Genomic DNA, 21,436 nt, shown 5'->3' with positions numbered 1-21,436 from the left:
CAGGCTGAACTTCCTGAATTTATGTTAGTAGTTTAATACAAGAAATAAAGTTTAGCAGGGCCTCTTGAGCATAATTTCAGAGTTGACTTTTTGTTACATACAACATGTTATTGAGTGAGGAATACCGTTAGCATCCTGGTCTTCTAGTCCATAGAACATAAGAACCCAAAGGAATCTTAAAAGATCACACAGCCCAGTGTTCTCATTCTTTTACCTTCATATAGAATAGCATAGCAACCATAGTTGATGAAACTCCATCCTCTATCTCAAGTCATTCATTTGTCCGTTCATTCAGAAGATATTTATGAGGGTGTGCTAGGTGCTGGGTATACAGTAGTGAATAAGACGACATGATCACAGTTGTTGTGGTTCTCACATTACTCACAATATGATAGAGGTAATAGAGATTAGTCAGTAAGCACACACACAAATGTATAATTATATGCTGACACATAAATGCATTATTATATACTGAGCTAAGTACTCTAAAGAAGAACTTGTAAAAATTGAATTTGAACTAGACATTGAGATGGGGACGGCTAATGAGATCTCTAGGATCTAAATGAACTGGTGGCAAGAAGAGCATTTCAAGCAGAGAAAATAATACGTGTTGTGTTCAAGAAACTAAAGGAATGCTAAAGCATATTGAGCACAATATAGGAAGGAAAAGCATGAGGTATGTGATGAGACCAGAGAAGGGTCGGCAAGGAGCACATGATGCCAAGCCTGGTAGGTCATGTTACAGATTCTTTCTCCTAAGAGTGTTTGGAAAGCCGCTTAAGGTTTTGGGTTGCTTTTGCTTATTTATTGTTCACTTGGTATGAATGAACTCCCTGTCAGTTTCTACACTGACAATCATAAGGAGGATGCCCAAAGGCCGAAAGGCATCCTCCTTATGATTGCTACCAAGATCTGTTCTTACCTAGCCACATGGCTTCTTAATACTCTATCATCTTGCCCTAGTTTTTGTTTCCATATCTCGATCTATGAAACCCTGTTATAGTATATTGGGTTAGGAGTTTGGCATATATTTCTAGTTCTTTGTTCCCCACCCTCCTCTCTCGTGTATAGTTTTTCATACTTGCAAGTCTCTTCAATGAAGTAGTTATAGTTCACAGGGAAACTGTCGGTATAGAAGACTGTATACTATTTCCAAAGTTAATTCATATATTTAGTGATAATCCACTTAGACCAGTGTTACCCAGCAGAAGAACTCTTTACAATAACGGAAATGTTCTGTATCTTCACTGCCCAGTATGGTAGTTATTAAACCGCATATGCCTTTAGCACTTGAAATGTAGCTATTGCAATTAAGAAACTTAATTTTTCATATTAGTTTAAATTTAAGCCGAAATAGGAGGATCACTTGAGGTCAGGAGTTCGAGACCAGCCTGGCCACCATGGTGAAATCTTGCCTCTACAAAAATACAAAAATTAGCTGGCATGGTGGCACATGCCTGTAATCCCAACCAGTTGGGAGGCTGAGGCAGGAGAATCACTTGAACCCAGGCGGTGGAAGTTGCAGTGAGCCAAGATTGTGCCATCGCACTCCAGCCTGTGAGGGAGTAAGACTCTGTCTCAAAAAAATAAATAAAAATAAATTAATTAATTGAATAAAAAACATTTAAGTAACCATATATGGCTAGTGGCTACCATATTAGCACAGATTTAGATCATTTTATATATACTAGACCCACTATTAAGTTAAAATGAAGTTATGCCTCTGAGTCCAAAAACAGAAACTTATCTCTGACAATAAAAATCCATATTATAAGTTGCAATGGCTCTTTCCTTCTGAAAAGTACATTTTTAGGAGACCTCAGTTAAGAATCTTGAGGTTGATTTTGTCCTTTTGTCTACATATAATATTAATTGACTTCCCATGAAATCCTATACATTTCTGCTACCTGTAGTTCAACACTGTGGGTGAGGAAAGGGGGGATTAAGGGACGGTGAGAAGGAATTAGTGTGGAACTCTGCATCTGCAGAGATTTTAGTTTTTAAAACCTTCTTTCCTAAAGGTTTATTTTCTGGTCATTCTTAAAAAGAAAAAAGTATTTCTACTCCACAGAGTTACCAACCACAACTGCTCTACTGTACTTGAAAGAGCACTGTACTGAGGGCTTAATAGGTGATAACTATTCCTGTTATCAGCAGTGCTGCAGTCAGGATTAAATGAAATCATATGCCAGGCTTAGTTCCTAGACCTCCGTAAACTGCGTCTATGTCCTAGAGGGAGAACTGAATTTGGAAACCACATTCAACCCTTATGAATTGTGAGGACAGACAATCTGCCTGTGTCTCTGAGCCCAGCCATTCTTTACAGTTGATCAGTTTTAAACTCTTCTGTGCTCCCTACTGGATTTTTCTATCACTGTTAGTCTCTCCATGAAGCCTGTGTGGAACGTTGGCTCCAGTGTAAATACACATAAATAAATACCCATCCTCTTTCAGAGCATTTTTTTCTTCCTCTGCCTTTGCATAAACTTGACTCTGACTTTCAAGGATGCTACTTCCTGTGTTTCCTTGTTTGCTCATTTTTCACTAGAAAGTTAAGTAACTTTTATTTTCCATGTATTATGCTAGATTCTAGCAATACCAAAAAAAAAGAAAGAAAGAAAAGAAAAAGAAAACCAACCCTTCCATTATGCCCCCAAAACATGATAGTACTTGAAGGAAATGAAGGGGAAGTATATGGTTAAAAATACAAGATATGGAATCAGACAGACTGAATTCAAATTCTGATTCCAGTGCTTGCTAGCTGTGTGAGCTTGAATGGTGATAGGACTATTTCATAAAATTGTTGTAAGATTTGAATGAGATAATTCATGTATGGCCATGAGAATGATAACCAGCACACAACTAACACTTATTGAGTGGTGATAGTGCTTTTACTGCAACTTTGATTACTACTTCTACCACATTTTCTAGCTACTACCACTATTTCTGTTAGTGTTATTATCATTATCCTTTTCTCAAGAACCTCTGATTTATTATTAGGATAAACAATCAACTGCAATATACGAATATAATAGCTTCAGTGGATATATCGGCAGAGACATTGGGAGTTTGGAAAAGGAAGCATCTAAATCTGCCAGGGTGAGTTCAACAGGCTGCCCAAAGGAGGAAGCCATTTGCCTCCTCTCATTCCTGTAAACCCTAGGACACAGAGGCCACCATTTTCCTACAACATCATTGTCCCTTTCAGATTACTCCTTTTTTACTCCTGGGTAAAACTTTTTTTGTTGTTTGAGGTTCATACTACCATCTACCTTTCCTTATTTGCCCTCATTCATACAGGACTTTGGCACTTGAATCAGTCTTTCTTTCCTGCATCAACCTCAGCTATCCTAATTGGTGGCAACATGTGTAATGGTTGGAAGGGACGTCGGCTTTGGAATCAGGAGACCTAACTGAATTCCCGCTCTGCTGCTTAGTTATGAAATCTTTGGCAAACCTCTTAATCTCTCTGAGCCTGTTTCTTTATTTGCAGAATGGTAGGTAGTAGTAACTGCCCATAGGGTAGTTTAAGGATTAAATGGCCTTAGTAAGGGCTCAATGCATGTTGGGTACTCCTATGACCAACGGTTGGATGGAATAGTACATACTGGCACTTAGCACACTTTTTTTTTTCCTCCTGGAATCCAACGTTCTTCATCTGACTGCTACTTGAGAAACTCCCCTGGCTACTCTTATATATAACCATCACCCAGAACTAATAGAGCTCTGAAATTTTGAATGGTCTTATACCATTTTCTTACCACAACCTAATACTCTTTCAGCTTTTTTATCCTATGTTCACTACCTGTGTTCTTTAGGCTCATTAAGACTGCTATTTAAATTTGGATAAACTTACCCAAATACACTTTCACTCCCCTTTTTCTTAGACTTAGAGGAAAAGATCTCTCTTCTCCTGTCCAAGGCTAACTCGTAACACCTATGCTTTTGATTGAAAGTTTTTTTTTTCCTTTCCAAAAGCTTCTTTCATCATCTACTACATTTTTTAACCTCTGTCTCAAAAAAAAAAAAAAAAATTTTTCTTTAACTCTAATGCGTTTTCTGTCTCTCACAGTTTGAAAGCCAAACTTCTCGAAAGAGTAGATTACAGTATAGTCCCTTCTTCTGCACCCTACCATGATATTATAATCCTGATTTCTTCCCATGTCACTTTCTAGAAACTTCTCTGGAAAAGTTCACCAGTGGCCCTTCCAGTTGTATTTTCTCAGTTCCTGTCAGACTTGATTTCTCTGTATTTAACACCAGTGACCACTCCCTTCTTAAAACGTTTCTTCATGGCTCCAGAGATACCACTGTCTCTTGGGTTGTTTGCATTTATTTTTATTCTTCCTACCCAACTTCCACTAGAAAGAAGAAAAAAGATATAAACACACAATGACAAAGAAGGGACACTTCAGCAGATTAGAGATTTCTGCCAATTTCTAGAGCTAGAAAGCACTTGGAGATTTGTGCCTAAATAGGCAGGTAGAATAAACGTAAACTTAAGAGTCTGATGAAATAAATGCTGATTTGTCCCTCACAGACCTTAGAAAAGCTGAAAACTTGCCAATAGAGTGGGGCATGGAGCTGAAATAGTATGTTTCAGTTAAGAAAGTAAATCTTTCTTTTCTTCAGAAATTTACTAATCTGAGAAAAATAGACAAGATAGTAACCTTGTAAGTTTCGACCATGAGGAGACACTTGCTGTATGATCATCCTGTAGATAAACTTATTTGTTGAAAAAACCTCTTCCGATCAGTTTTGTAGTGCCTTTTAAATATTGAATAGATAAGTAAGGATCACCAGATATTTGAGAAAAGACTCCAGTATAAAAAGAGGAACAAACAGGAAAAAAGGACCTGCTCATCAAAAGATGCCATAGACAGATAATTTATAAACCAAGTAGAGTAAAATGTTAATAGTAGAATCTAGATAGTGGTATATGGGTATTCATTCTAAGATGCTTTTAACTTTATTGAATATTTGAACATGTTCTTCATACATTTTAAAGCAAAAGTAAAAGAAATGAAAAATAAAATGGGAGATTAAAATGGTGAAAGACATCAAAAGAGATCTACAAATATGAAGAGACTTCATGGTTCATAGGTTGGAAGATTCAACATAGTAAGGATGTCAGTTCTCCCCAAATTGATAGTTAGGTTTAATGAAATTCTTATCAAAATCCCAGCAAGATTTTTTGTAGATATAGCAAAGATTATTTTAAAATGTATATGGAAAAGCAAAGGAACTTGAATCGCAAAAACAATTTTTTAAAAAAGAATAAAGTTGTAGGAATCATCCTACCAGATTTCAGGACTTACTGTATAGCTACAGTATTCAGGACTGTGTGGTACTGGTAGAGGGGGACAGACGCATAAATCAAGGTAACAGAATAGAGACCCCCAAAAATAGCTCCCCCCGCACACACACAAGTATAGTCAATGAATTTTTGAGAAAGGTGCAAAAGCAGTTCAATGGAGGAAGAATAGTCTTTTCAAGGATATTTGAAACTAGTGTTCTGGAAAATTTCCTTTAAAAGGATGAAAAGAAACTACACACTGAGAGAAAATATTTGCAAACCACACGTCTAGCAAAAGACTAGTATCTAGAATATATAAAGACCTTTCAAAATGTAATAGTTATAAAACAGTTAAAAAACAAAACAATCTAGTTAGAAAATGGACAAAAGACATGAACATCCATTTTACCAAGGAGGATACACAAATAGCAAATAAGCACACAAAAAGATGTTTAGCATCATTATCTATTAGAAAATGCAAATTAGGACCACAATGAGATATCACTACACATCTATCAGATTGGCTAAAGTAAAACTTAGTGACAGCATCAAATGCCAATGAGGATGTGGAAAAACCGCATTCCTCATACATTGCCGATGAGATTATAAAATGGCGTAGCCGTTCTAGAAAATGTTGGCAGTTTTACGAAACTAAACATGTAACTACAATACTAACCAGCAATTGCACTCTTGGTCATTGATCCCACCGAAGTGAAAACACTGTTCATAGAAATACCTCTACACTATGGTTAACAGCAGCTTTATTCATAATAGCCCAAAGTTGGATACAACTCAGAAGTCTTCCAATAGGTGAATGGTTAAACAAACTATGTTCACCCATACAATGGAATACTACTCAGAATAAAAAGGAATAAACTATTGATACGTGCAACAACTTCGCTGACTTTTCAGAGAATTATGCTGAGTTTAAAAGCCAGTCTAGAAAGGTTACATCCTGTATCATACCATTTGTGTAACATTATTTAAATGACAAAGTTATACAAATAGAGAATGGGTTAGTGGGTTAACAGGGATTAAATATAGGAGATTGAGGGTTGGGGTGAAATGGGTATGGCTATAAAAGGACAATATGAAGGATCGTTGTAATAAATTGTTCTGTATCTAGTCTGTATCAGTGTCAGTATCTTAGTTGTGATGTTACACTATAATTTGCAAAATATTATCATTTTGGGAAACGGGATAAAGGTGCACAGGATCTCTACCAACTGCACGTAAACCTACAATTATCTCAAAATGAATATTTCTTGTAAAGATTGATAAATCAAAAATAAGCATTTTTTATTGGCCTATTGAAAACTTAAGAATATGAAGAAGAAAACAGACAAAGAAGCGGGAAAAAATCAACTCAAACGATACACTTCTCAATCATTCTCACTATTTGAGTGAGTTCTTCAGCAAAAGGTGGAAATGAACTGAGAAGCTGTGGGATACAGGAAACAAGAGGTGCAGCAAAGGAGAGAAATGACGTGAACACCCAATGAGAGCCAAGGAAGTTCCAGGACAGATCTGGAGAACAACAGCTCAGATGAGACCAAGTAGACAGAGGGCTTTGGGAGGAGATCACTGGAGGCTGAAGAGGAGGGAGGAGTAAGGGATGGGCATTTTTTCAGATATTTTTTAATATTTGAAAACTAACAGTGATAAGAATAAGAATGTAATAAAGATAGGCTGGCAGGTACTTAGAAAAATTAAGAAGGCTGGCAGGTACATAGAAAAAATAGCAAAAATAAGACAAATAGCAACTTTAGGAGAAACAAAAAGCTTAGCAGCAGAAAGTATTCATGTAGTCATAATAATGTCTGTATTTAAAATTGATTAATCAAAAAGATGCTATATTGGAAATAGAGGGTTGGGAGTTAAGGAGCTAAGTCTAGGATAACAGAAAGTCAGTACTTCACATCTAAAATCAATGAATCACAAGCTATTGGTATAACCATATTCTTTAGAAATATGGCATTAAATACAAAATGAAAGGACTAAAAGAGTTGACAGTGGTGTTTCTTAACAGAGCTTAGGAGTCAGGATAGATGGAACAAGAAATTGCTGTTTTTAATCCTTTTAGTTTTTTTCTTTTAAACTGTGTGTATGCGTTTAAGAAAAATGTTTGTCTTTAAATAAAAAAAAAAGGCATAATCCAAAACAGCGGGGAAATATCTTAGTGAAGCTGTCAGAGGAACTACAATGAATGATTAATTAATTTGGTAATTAATCCAGGTGTTATTTACTAATACCAATAAATGTCCATTCCCCCATCACTGGTGGAATTTGATCTGCCTAGGAGCATCACTATCACTATCTATGAGCTTGAGAAATACTATATTAATGCCTAAACAAGGCCTATTAATGTAGAGGCTGTTTGTTCCTGGTTTTAATACCACAGAGGCTAGAGAATGCAAAGAAGTCTTAGAGCGTCCCAGGAGATGTAAACCCTTTCTAGCCCCTTGTCTTTCTGCAGTGTGGTGTGGTGAAAACACACCTTATACAAGTAAGCTAACATTTGAGCCCTCATTTCTGTATTTGGAACATCAGCCTAACCTTGTAAGGATTTTATGAAGATGGGAAATAAAACATGTCACGTGCGTAGTACATGGAGGTACTTGCTATTATGATTGTTGAAATCATAAATAGCATTAATAGTAATGTTAGTATCATTCCCTGTGATTGTGGGCCTTTAGTGATTGATTTGCCATAATACCTCTCTCAATTTCCTAGTCCTTGATGTTTACAGTTAGTTTTTTTATGCAGAATAATGCCAGAGGACTGGGCACATAGCTAATGATAACAACTCCCGTGGAAAAGGTATTGCCAGATACGTCAGTATTAAGAGTCCCACGGGCAGCTGAAGCAAAATGGGCTGGGCTAGACTATGTGAGAAGGCAAGGCTTTGATGATGCAGTGACTTCTATATTTTTAATGTCGTTGAACTTATTCTCAGCCAGAATCTAGGTTGTTATAACTGTGGAGGGAATAGGTCCAAGGTACCTCAGCTGATGCTGCAGAATTCGTATCAAGGGCTTTGTGTATTGCTCCTGGGGGCATAGCTAGATAATGTAATATTGTTGTATTTTTAACTTTTTTTATAACTCCAACAATCAAAGGGTCATAATTTGTTGTAATGATGCTATAATTAAGTTGTGGTAAATGATAGCATTTGTAGATTTTATAACCAGAATTGATTCATAAAATGAATACAGTCCCAGCAGTTTATGTTAACATAATTAAATGGAAATGTAATTCTAACTCAGTTTGCTTATTAAATTGAAAATTACCAGGTTATGGGCACTTTTACATTTCTGTCAAAATTGGTCTAAGTCTAGAATTACATGAAATATCCATTAAAATAAAGCATATTTAAGGCTCTGTTGCTGGTGACAAATTTCTTAAAGCCCATGCAGCTTGATCATTTGAGAGCATGTGCTTTTAGTTAGGTTCCCTCTAACTGCCTTTTTCTTTCCTCTGCAGCCATTGGTTTAGCCCTGGGGCTAGGACAGAGCATGACCAGGTAAGGACCATTGTAATCCAAAAGGAAGTTACTCAGCCTCTTTCAAGTATTTAACTGTCTCCCTTCAAGAGAGTAGATCAGCTTTATGAGAAAAAATACAAATCCCCACTCATTTTAAAAGGTGTTAATTATGTCAACGATTAATACACTGACCAAATAAATGCATGATCCTTAATCAGCATGAGAGTTTTCTTTCCTTTACTGCCACTGTCTTCAGTCATACGTGTGACCTCCATGGAAAGACTCTGAAACTCATCATTCGTAGGACCTCACTATTGATCTTTATTTTTCACAAAGTTAAAGTATCAAAACAGTACATGTGCTTAAAAATTAATTTGTATTAAATCTAAGTTCTGCCAGGAAGAGAATATTTGTATCTGAAGTTTAGAAGGTAGGAAGAGTTTCTTATACTTTTACATTATATTTCTAGATGAATTTTTTTAAATCTCTTATTGGTATACATGGAAGCACAATGATTAGTTGACTTAGTGAGAAGTTGACATTCATTACAGTTATTTTTACATATAAAATCAGCAGTTACTGCTTGATTATATTAGTTCTTTCTCAGAAGCATGCTTAAACTTGTGATGTTTTAAAACATATACATTTTAGAGTTTGCATCCTTGCAAGGTTTTTATCTTTTATTGTGAATGATAAAAGTTATTTTTAAAATAAAGGGGAGTGGTCAACCTCAAATCTTCAGGAATCGTTTCTTCTGAGGGGTAGGCAGAGAAATAGGTAGTAAAGAGGACTTTGTGCTTTAATGGTAATTGGTAACATTACTCTATAATGTTTGATTTCTTGGGTTGAGCCGCAGGTTCACAGCTGTTGCATATACCATAGTTCCTTTTACTAATAAAAGGAAGGTGCTACGCATTTCATTTTGAACCCTTCTTTATTTTTTAACACACATTAGCTTAATAGAAATACCTTTCATTTTCATGATTTTTTTAACTTGCTTTTTTCCATGAGAGTGAGTTACCTCTTTAAAGATACTTCTCACATCAATAATGGACTATGTGCCACTATTTCTATGAATTCAGAATTAACTAAGCTAAGCTACATCTATGATGTATTCCTCTGATTATGTACAATACAAAAATTAGACTTTCTGCTTTCCTAAATGGTTCTTATCCCTCTATGTACAATGCTTACAATAATATTCTGCTTTTAGTATTAAGTTGCATCAGGATATATTTTATCTGAAAATATAATTTTATAAAGCTCATTTTCTACCCTTTAGAACTTGAGAAGTAGTAAAGCAATGTTATAAATCTAGGTTTTAGACTGTGGTATACCTGGTTGCTTCCAGCCAAGCTTTATTCTGAAATTAAAAATTACCTTTAATAGCTAATACCTTATAAGGAAGAAATTGACCAATTTTTTTTATCTTTTTAAATCTTTTTGACCAATTTTTTAATCAGCTTTTTACTTAAACTTTGATGTGCCATTTCAGATCTGTATCCTTACTAGATAGATTATTAATTAATAAATCCAGTTAATTCTTGTTACATATGGTAGTTATGTTCTATGTAGTCAACTCAAACACTGAATCAATGAATACTGAACCATTGCTTGTAGGGGAAATACAGGGTTAGGTTTCTTTGAGCCCCAGGTCACATCTTCATCAACTGATCAATACATAACCTTGTTTTGTGTATGTTTCTGTTTAAAGACACCTTATTCAATGTCTGTTGTTGATTCATTAACATCGAACTCAGGGCCAACGCGGCATTGTAACTCATGCCTGAATGAAGCTTATCTAAAGCACATATTTTCTCTTTAAGTCCCATCACTGTCTTCTTGCTCTTAGGAACACTAGACAGCACTTTAGCACTATGCTTGGGGCCATTTTAAACAGTGAAGTCACCAACAGAAGTATAATTATGCAAAACAAACAAACAAAAAACCAAAACACTCATAGCATTAAACAGACTGCAAGAAATACACTTGTTTATACTATGAGAGCTTGAAACAAGGCCGTGTCACCTGGCTGGAGCTCAGCTGGAAACGTGTTAGAGGCTACTCAGATTTTTACCACTCTGCCTACACATGTCTGCAAATGACTGCAAAAGCAGGGGAAGTACTGGTTTTTGTGTTACAAATAAATGTCAGCAAGTAGGTATATGGAATCTGAATAATGACCATGAATCATACATGTATGTATATGTACAATACATTCTACTTTCGTAAGGGATAATAATTTCTTAGTTCAACTCAGACCTAACTGTATAGCAAACTAAACTGTTGTCTAAAGTTAGGTGCAAGTGATGAAATGCAAGACCATGAAGTATAAAATCTTTTAATTTATTGTTGAATGAATGACTAATTGGCATGCATGATTACCTTATGTTTTTCTCATGCCAACTTAACACAAAGAAACAATAATATTAACCCTACTTTTTAAATCCCATCGCTCACTCCTTTCTCCATCTTAATGATTCTTCTTTCTTGCTATTCTTCAGTGCTAAGTCCCATTTCAATTTACCATACATAGTGATCTTGCCTTTACTATACATTTGTTAAATAACTTACTCACCAGCCACTGTCTATTGAGGACTCTCTATTTTTATTAAAAGAGATATTTGTAATAAACAACACAGTTTTTCCCCTGAGGTGGTTATAGTCTGGAGCAGGTAAGCAGTAATTATACTATGTTGATAAATGTTTCAGAAAACCATAGAGAAGGCACTATGAAGGCCACAAAAGAGAAATGTGAAAGTTAGTTCAGGGGTGGAAGGAAAGAGGGAGAGGCAACTATAGGAAGCATCATTTTTTGTTTTGTCTTCTTTAATTCTGAAGCCTTTCTTCCTTGAGACATTTTGACTGAGTTTACAAGAAGTATCTTAGTGAGTCAGATCATAATTTAGTTTTTACTTAGTTCCCCTTTTAATTTTGAGGACGCTGTTGAGTGTGAAGAGACTTGAAATTATTTTGCAGACATTTGAGGAATTACCTGAACAATGGCTGCCAATAGAGGCACTCCTGAGCTTGAGTGCCTTATGTATAATCAGGTAGTAAAGAGAGGATTGGTGGGGAATGAGAATTCTGCTCTTTGCCTTTCCTCTTAGGATTTGAGACTTTTAATAATCTTGAAAAATCTCATGAATAGCCGCAGAAACTCTTAGTTCCTTTTCTTTAAATGTAAAAACCATTATCCACAAGGTATACTTTTCTTCCTGGTTTAATTCAGCAGTTTTTCCAATTGTGTACCTAGGTTTTTTACTTACAGATTTTAACGTAATTCTTATATGAGTTATTTTTTAATATACATCTGCAGGTCACTAATAAGGGGATTGTATCTTCGTTTGGCCTAAGTCCAGCAATCTGAAAGTTGGCAGGTAAGAAGCACTTCGCACCATATTCAGAAGTTCTGTTTTTGATCGGAGTTGACGTTATTGATTCAGAATCCAGAAAAGTAACCTCACTTGTGACACTGATAGGAGTCCAAGGGAACAGAAAAAAAAATATGTATCAAGAAGAAGAATGAAAAAATTTTCAAAATCTTTTGAACTACTCTTGCTTATTAGAGCAGGGATCAAGGATTCTTGTTTATTTTGAATTCATAATCTGGTTTTTTAAAAAAATATGTTGGGAGTCTTTTTTTTTTTTTTTTTTTTTTTTTCCCAGGCTGGAGTGCAGTGGCACGATCTCGGCTCACTGCAACCTCTGTCTCCCGAGTTCAGACGATTCTCATGCCTCAGCCTCCCTGAGTAGCTGGGATTAATTACAGGCACCTGCCATCATGCCCGGCTAATTTTTGTAATTTTAGTAGAGACAAGGTTTAGCCATGTTGGCCGGGCTGGTTTCGAACTCCTGACTTCAAGTGATCCGCCTGCCTTGGCCTCCCAAAGTGCTGGGATTACAGGCGTGAGCCACTGCACCTGGCCAGGAGCCTTGTAAATGCAAATATATGTTGTTCAAGTAACACCTTAGATTAGTTTTTTCATCTTTGCCCCATAAAAGATCTAAGCTCACATATTAACTTGTGATTCATGACCCAGAGATTGTAGTTTTATCTGAGCTTCATTTTAAAGTTGCAGTGGTATCCCCAGATGTATAATTGTATTGATAACGTGAGATAAGTTTGTGATGGCTTTTATACATATAAATGCATTGCATTAAGTAATGCCATTGTTTGACTTGTTTTTATGTACAAAGCCCATCAAAACTATAAATTTGAGGAAGAAAACACATTATCATATAAATCTAATAAAAGGAGCTATAGCATCAATGTTCAGAGAGGGTGCTGTCTCATTTAAGTTCATCCAGATTGGTGGCCTCTCTAAGAACTATCCAAACCTAGTAGATACAACCTAATGTTTATTTTGGTCCTTATAATTGCATTTTTCAAAACTAAACTATAAATTTTTTATTTTTTTTTCCATAACATCGTGTTTGGGATTTTGAGTTCTTTGTTTGAACTGTTTTAACACAAGCCTCAGGAATAGTGTTCAAGTATCTGTCTTTTATCTTAGAATTAGAAAACATAATTAACTATTAACTATAATTATTAATTTAAGGTAGAGGTAGAGATTTCATCATCATCTAGCTATCTGTGTCACAAATGTTGGTTTGTATATATATTTTTTAAAAGGCACTAGACTTAGAAATGCCAAAGTAATTAATTAATTAATTTTCTTTATTTTCAGAAACAATTTAGTGTTCATGGTACGAAGTGTTTCTAAATTGAAACACTTTCAGATTAATGGATTTAAGATAACTGGTTGCTCTTTTCTATAAGTAGTTATAATGAGATATGGCTTCAGCTACATATCAGATACCAGATCTCACTTCCTGTTCCTTTATTTCATTCATCCATTCATTCAGCAAATATTTGTTGAGCACTAAAATGCTCCAGACACAGTGCATGAACCCTGAAGATGTAGGCAATTGCATAACCCAAGCAAAGGGCCAGAGATGAGCAACAGCATGGTACATACCTCAAACTAAGAAGTTCAATATGGCTAGGATATATAATTTAGAAGAAAGAAGGTTAGGTTGGGGTAGGAGGAAGCACAATAAATTTTTAGAGATGTAATCAAATTATGAAGGGTCATGAAAGCCTTGTACAAGATTTTGAGTTTGATCTCCATAGAGTCATATAATTAGATTAATTTTAGAAAGCTCATAGTGTCTGCAGTGTGGAGAGTAGATTAGAAGAGAGCAGGCCTGGAGGCAGGGAGATCATTTGGGAGACTTTTCCAGGACAGAGAAAATGGTGGTCTGAACTAGGATGGTGGCAATGGGGATGGAAAGAAGTAGATACTTAAGAGAAAATTTAAGAATACTTATTTAGTTCAGATGTTCCTGAAAGAATGAGCCTAACCATATTCTTGATCACCTAATTAAGGTCTATTCCTTCTCAAGGACAGCTAAGTAAACTAATAATTGATTCTAAGTGATGTAATTGAACAGTTCAAAGCAGTTATTCATCATTAGAAATTATTGATACTGGTCAGATAATACCTACCGAGAGCCAGTCCCATTAATTATCATAATTATAATCATAGCATTTAAGCCATATTATTTCTCAGCATTTCCTGTGTTCCAGTTTTATAGTGCTAAATATTTTAAATGGTTTATATTACTTAATACTCAACAATAGCTTTACAGGTAGATATTATTGTTATTTCCATTTTACAAAGGTGGAGACCAAGGCTTAGAGAAGTTAAGTACTTTGCCTAAAGTTACACAGGTTGTAAATGGTAAAGCTGTTATTGGAATCTAGTGACTTTTTAGTTACTGGCCCAGCTGGGATTAGAACCCATCTCTATCCTGCATTATTACTTATAAGACTTTTATTTTTGTTGGGGTTAATTGCTAATATTCTGTACAACTTCGTTTTAGCCCGGTCTTGCATATAATCATATTTCTGCATAAATAAGATAAGCTAGAGTTTGAGTGAGCACATAGTGAAGAATATTGACTATTTGTTTTTTTTTTTCCAATTACTTAGGGTAAAGCAAGTGTGAAGGGAAGTGGATGGTAAGGCATTTTGAGGAGGCAATCAAATATGTTTTTTTCTAATTATATATTTCCAAGCCAATAATTTCTTTGAAGAAGAATGTTTTAAGCGTGTTTCTTTACCATGTTAGGCCAGTAGGTACAGAGAAAATAATATTAGCTCTTTATGTCAGCATAGGTAACAAAGCCTTAAAAAATTCACAGCTGAATGCGACAGTGAAGGCCTTTGACAAGAGAGGTTGCATTACTTCAACCAGGGCTACTGCAGTGAACCAGAAAAAGAACTGAGTTCTAGGCTTCCATCCCCAGGCTACATCTTAACTGACTATAAGGGCAGTTTAGCTGTGCAGGAAGAACTCGATTGCTAACTCTCACTGATAATTTTGCATCAATGACAATAAAGAATGAATTTTAAAAAGAAAAACTTGTCTCCCTGAACTATGGAACTCCGGAAAAAGTAGTACTTACAGTCTTTGCTTTAAGAGAAACCAGTAAAAAAAAAAAAGCCATGCAAACAAATGAATAGTGTCCCTTTGAATGAGAATATTTTCCTACTTGCAAAATAATATAATGAAAATATTTTTGTTTCTATGACTTTGTCTTAACACTTTGTGTAGCATCAGCTTCTGAGAGATAATCGAGCTGAAAGAGGACACAAGAAAAATTGTTCTGTGAAAACAGCCAGCAGGTAAGCAATTCAAAATCACTTTTTATTCATTCATTTTCTTTTTTTCTATGCCTATAATAATGTAATGAATTGTTGTTAGGTTGCCTTTGGTTCTAAAAAGTCAGCTTAAAATATTTTATGTATTGTTTATTGGAATCTATTTTAGGATTACTAGTAATGAATAAAAAGATATTTTATTTATATTTTTTGAACTTGTAAAAAATAAAGAATTAATTTTTAAAATAAAATATTTGTCTCCCTTAACTATTGAATTTTAGATCAGCATTTATAATAATAATTCATTTTTAATCTAAAAAATGGGCTGAATCTCTTTCCCTAAGCTTAAGTGGCATTTAGACCTTATGAGAGAGAAATATGTATATTCTAATAGCATATAAATGAGTAAAGACTGGGAAGAAAGTAGTCTCTTTTAAAGAGTGCTTTTAGAATCTTTTTCATTTTTTCCAATGTTAGTTTTTTCTGTAATACAAGGAATTTCCCCCAGTTTGTTTTTTAGACAATTTATTTTCAAATTTTGCAAATGGTGTTTCTGAAGACTTAATTTTTGTTTAGATGAAAATGGCTACCCTTCTTGTCAGAATGTTGATTAGAAAAACTACCCTGATATTTACATTTATTTGATTCTTAAGAAGAGACAACTGACCTCAGCAGCCACCATTGCATCCCATGGCTTCCCAGTGCTAGTGTGCTATCCACTGACTTTAACATTCCCAAGTAACCAAAATGCAGCTTCAAAGTGCCATGTCATGCAGACTAATGCCAACTGAGATCCCACTGGGTATCTGCAGAAGCAAATGCACATCCTACCTAGCATACCTAATTTAGACAATCAAAAATTGCCAAACATAAAATAAGATAATTCACCATCTGTGGTAGTCAACGTAAACGACTGAGAGATTTTCTCCTAAGACTGCCAGATCCTAAAATTATAAGGTACAGATTATAAAATAACTATGGATGAGATGTTTATAGAAATAAAATGAGCAAGCAACAAATCACTATAAAAAATGAATCAGTAAGAAGTGAAGGGCCGGGCGCAGTGGCTCAAGCCTGTAATCCCAGCACTTTGGGAAGCCGAGGCAGGTGGATCACGAGGTCAGGAGATCGAGACCACCCTGGCTAACACGGTGAAACCCCGTCTCTACTAAAAATACAAAAAATTAGCCGGGCGAGGTGGGGGGCGCCTGTAGTCCCAGCTACGTGGGAGGCTGAGGCAGGAGAATGGCGTGAACCCCGGGGGGCAGAGCTTGCAGTGAGCCGAGATCGCGCCACTGCACTCCAGCCTGGGTGAAAGAGCGAGACTCCTTCTCAAAAAAAAAAAAAAAAGAAGTGAAAAATATATATAACTTTTAGAAATGAGAAATGTGATTGTTCAAGAGATAATTAGTGAAATGAAAGATACATCTGAAGAATGGGCCAGAATATATAAAAATTCGAGGAGATGGAAAACTGAAGGAGTATTAAGAGACATAGAAGATCTGTGATACAATCAATCATAGTCCTTGATGAAAAGAATAGAATAGCTGAAAAAAAACATGAAATTTGATGAGATGGTCGCTAAGAAGTCCCAAACCTGGTAAAAGTTATAAACCCATAGATACAGATACAAAAAGCACAGTGAATAACATGCACGATAAATAAAACGCAATCCACACCTAATAATATACCATAGTAGACCAAAAGCGAAGCCAAATGTTAAAAGAATCAAGAGAAAAGGCAAATTATCTACAAAGGAATGACAATGATATATCAGATTTCTCAGTAGCATCGGTGAGGCCAGAAGACAGTGCAATCATCCTCATTGTGCTGCATGAAAATAAATTGTCAACCTAGAACTATGTACCTGGAAACCCATCTTTCATGTACAAAGATGACGTAAAATAACTTCAAGATTTTCAAAAACAGGGAATGTTTACAGACCTTTGCGAAGAAGTTTTAAAGGGTGTGTTTCAAGAAAAGTCCCGAGGAAGTTCTGAGATGCAAGAATGAATAACAAGCCAATATACTGATTAAAATGTTTATATAAATAATCATTGCTTCTAGAAAGTGATAATTGTAATAATGTAATTTGTAGGACTTTTTAAAAAACTTTTTTTATTTGAGACGGAGTTCCTCTCTTGTTGCCCAGGCTGGAGTGCAATGGTGCAATCTCCATTCACTACAACCTCCACCTCTCGGGTTCAAGCAATTCTCCTGCCCCAGCCTCCCAAGTAGCTGGGATTACGGGCATGTGCTGCCACACCCAGCTAATTTTGTATTTGTAGTAGAGACGGGATTTCACCATGTTGGCCAGGCTGCCCTCAAACTCCTAACCTCAGGTGATCTGCTTGCCTTGGCCTCCCAAAGTGCTGGGATTACAGGCATGAGCCACCGTGCCCGGACAATTTGTAGGACTTAAAGGCAATCTAAAATAATGGACAAAACAAAACAAAAAAAGAAAATAAATAAAATAATGGACAGCAATAGCATGTTAAGTTTGCAGGGTTGGTGATTATAGTTAAAGTCCAATGTAAGGTCCTTGAATTGTTTAAGATGTCTACCTCTTTAGTTAGTTAAGCATTTGATACTTGATAAGACTACATTAAGTATTCATTGGTAAAATATCTAAATAACTACTAAATCAATAGAAACGGAGTACATAATAGCCAAACCAGTGGAAGGGGGAAATGTAGTTAAAATATTGCCCCCCTCAAATAATCCATTTTTTAAAAAGCGAGGGGCATGGTGGCTCACACACATAGTTAATTCCAGCACTTTGGAAGGCTGAAACAGGAGGATTGCTTGAGGCCAGGAGCTTGAGACCAGCCTGGGCAAAATAGTGAGACCCTCCATCTCTACCAAAAAAAAAAAAGTGAAGAGAAAATAAAAAGCATTGAGAAAATAAGATACATAGAAAGCATAAAATTAGACAATTGAATCATACACATACACACACACATAGATCAGTAATCACAGGAAATATTTATGGTTGGCTGGTCGAAGAGGCCCACACCTGTTAAGCCACAGCACTTTGAGATTACTTGAGACAAGGAGTTTGAGACCACCATGGGCAACACGCAAGACTCTGCCTCTACAAAAAATAAATTTTTTAAAATAGTCTATGGTGGTGCATGTCTGTAGTCCCAGCTACACAGCAGGCTGAGGTAGGAGGACTACTTGAGCCCAGGAGTCGGACCTTACAGTGAGCCATGATCATGCCACTGCACTTCAACCTGGGCAACACAGTGAGACCCTGTCTCCAAAAAAAAAAATAATTTTTTAAAAATTAAAATAAAATAAAATAATTTAGGATTAAACATGTCAGTTAAAAGCAGAACTAACTAGATTGGACTTACTGGAAATATCCGGTATATGTTCTTTATAAAAAACACACCTGAAATATAATGACAGGGAAAGGTGGAAAACTAAAGAAGGAACAGGATATATGCCATATGCATTATAAAGAAAGCTCTCATACCAAAGCAATTTTGGAAGAAAAACTTTACCACGTTTTAAAAAGTCATTATTTTAGGATAAAAGATTCAGTGTATAGGCACTCAAATAACCTCAAAATGTATAAAGCAAAGAGCAATAGAAGTACCTGGAGAAACTCACTTACCCACTATCATAACACTGCTGTTATTGATAGCTTAAGCCACCCAGAAAATTTATAAATGGAAAATTTCTGTAACACAAAATTAGCGAGCTGAAATTAGTAATATTATATAAAACCTTGCATCCAAACTGGTAGAAAAAACACATATAACACAAAATTAATCACTTACCAGGCCATAAAGCTAGTATCAACAAATTTTAGTGAGTATGGATCATAAAAAATATGTTCCTTTACTGAAATGTGATTCAGTTAGAAATCAGTACCAAATTTCTTTTTTTAAGGTTACAGTTAAAGGCTGGGTGCAGTGGCTCATGCCTGTAATCCCAACACTTTGGGGAGCCAAGGTGGGTGGATCACAAGGTCAGGAGTTCAAGACCAGCCTGACCAACAGGTTGAAACCCCGTCTCTACTAAAAATACAAAATTAGCCAGGTGTGGTGGTGCACGCCTGTAATCCCAGCTACTCGGGAGGTTGAGGCAGGAGAATCACTTGAACCCAGGAGTCGGAGGTTGCAGTGAGCCGAGATCACAGAACTGCACTACAGCCTGGGCGACAGAGTGAGACTCCGTCTCCAAAAAAAAAGGTTACAGTTAAAAAGTACACTTCTGGCCGGGTGCAGTGGCTCATGCCTGTAATCCCAGCACTTTGGGAGGCCGAGGAGGGCGGACATCTGAGGTCAGGAGTTTGAGATCAGCCTGGCCAAAATGGTGAAACCCTGTTTCTACTAAAAATACAAAAATTAGCCAGGCTTGGTGGCCCCTGCCTGTAGTCCCAGCTACTTGGGAAGCTGAGCCAGGAGAATCGCCTGAACCCAGAAGGCGGAGCAAGATTGGGCCACTGCACTCCAGCCTGGGCAACAAGAATGAAATTCCAACTCAAAAAAAAAAAAAAAGTACTCTTCCAAGCAACTCATGTGTCAGAAGCAACTATATTAATAACAAGACGTGGATTACAATTAGATGGTAATTGGAGGAAATTCTACTGCCTTAAATGTTTATTTATGTTAGAAATTCGGCCCCAGCTCCTGTTACAATCAAGTTTCTGAACTACAGAATTACTGCCACCTCGCTGAAGGTCAACCCAGCAGAAATTTAGAAAGAGAAAATACATAGGAAACTTCAAGAAGCCCTTGGTATTATAGGTGCTATCTTAAACTTGTGTATGTAAAGCAGGGTGGCTTCGATTTGAGACACGAGGCAATCCAGCCTGGCTGAGAGAAAATAAAATATGAAATACAGGGAGAATAAAATATGAAATACAGTTCTGTACTGTTTTATCATTGGCCATTGCCTTGGGAGAACTGCTGCCTGCCCCACACAAAGACTCAGACCTCTGGTCTAAGTGTCTTCTGAAATAAACTCAGTAGTTCACAGTGCTGTTTTTGAGGAGCTTGATGGAACTAGGTTATCATGTCCTTGCTGCAGCCCCTCTAAAACCCAGTGCTGAAGAATTAGTTCTGCTCCTCTCTGGGAGTAAGAAGAGGGAAAAGGTATTCTCCTAACCCTTTGCTCATGGGGTATTACTCAAGAAATTTTTGCCCAGACCAAAGTCTCCAGCTGTTATTGTATTGGGGCCTACATTTCTCTTCAGCTTTAATAATATTTGCTTTATATATCTGGGTGCCCCAGTGTTGGGTGCATATATATTTAAAATTGTTAAACCCTCTTGCTGAATTGACCCCTTTATCATTACGTAATCTTCTTTTTCTCTTCTTATAGTTTTTGTCTTGAAATCTATTTTGTCTCATATAAATGTAGCTATTCTTGCTCTTTTTGGTTTGCATTGGCATGGAGTGTCTTTTTCCATTTCTTTATTTTCATTCGATATGTGTCTTTACAGGTGAAGTGTATTACTTGTAGGCAACAGATCATTGGCTCTTGAATTTTTATCCATTCAGCCACTCTCTGTCTATTAACGGGAGAGTTTAGTCAATTTACATTCAGTGTTATTATTGACAAGTAAGGATTTACTCCAGCCATTTTTTATTTGTTTTCTGGTTGTTTTGTGGTCTTCTCTTCCTTCCTTCTTTCTTTCTTTCTTTCGTTCTTTCTTTCTTTCTTGTCTTCCTTTTAGTGAAGGTGATTTTCTCTGGTAATGTGATTTAGTTTTTTGCTTATTTTTTGTGTTATCTGTTGTAGGCTTTTTGATTAGAGGTTACCACTGAGGCTTGCAAACACTATTTTATGACACATTATTCTAAGATTATAACAACACTTTTGCATAAAGCAAAAAGAAAACTAATTAAAAATTATGCCTCAACCTCATCCTCTACTTTTTAACTTTTTGTTGTTTCTATTTATATCTTCTTGTACTATGTCTTGAAAAATTGTTGTAGTTATTTTTGGTTCATTCATCATTTAGTCTTTC

The 21,436-nt window shown here is 36.0% G+C and overlaps 1 protein-coding gene across 8 annotated transcripts in view; it reads left to right on the top strand.

Annotated features, from left to right (window-relative positions):
- Positions 1 to 21,436, top strand: part of GPATCH2 (G-patch domain containing 2) — a 189,005-nt gene that overhangs the window by 118,087 nt on the left and 49,482 nt on the right. For 3 of the 8 annotated variants that reach the window (XM_058430646.1, XM_058430647.1, XM_058430645.1), the window contains 3 exons: positions 3,001 to 3,099; positions 8,780 to 8,819; positions 15,404 to 15,474. The exons of 2 other annotated variants lie outside the window; for them this stretch is intronic. In XM_058430646.1, the coding sequence (XP_058286629.1) occupies positions 3,001 to 3,099; positions 8,780 to 8,819; positions 15,404 to 15,474 (210 nt within the window). The remainder of the gene's footprint in view (positions 1 to 3,000; positions 3,100 to 8,779; positions 8,820 to 15,403; positions 15,475 to 21,436) is intronic. 3 more of the 8 variants (XM_032136507.2, XM_058430649.1, XM_058430648.1) reach the window with 1 other exon arrangement.

The sequence above is a fragment of the Hylobates moloch genome, unplaced genomic scaffold (genome assembly GCF_009828535.3).
Source record: "Hylobates moloch isolate HMO894 unplaced genomic scaffold, HMol_V3 SCAFFOLD_18, whole genome shotgun sequence".
Lineage (NCBI taxonomy): Eukaryota > Metazoa > Chordata > Mammalia > Primates > Hylobatidae > Hylobates > Hylobates moloch.
This window is presented reverse-complemented; position numbering and strand designations above follow the sequence as displayed.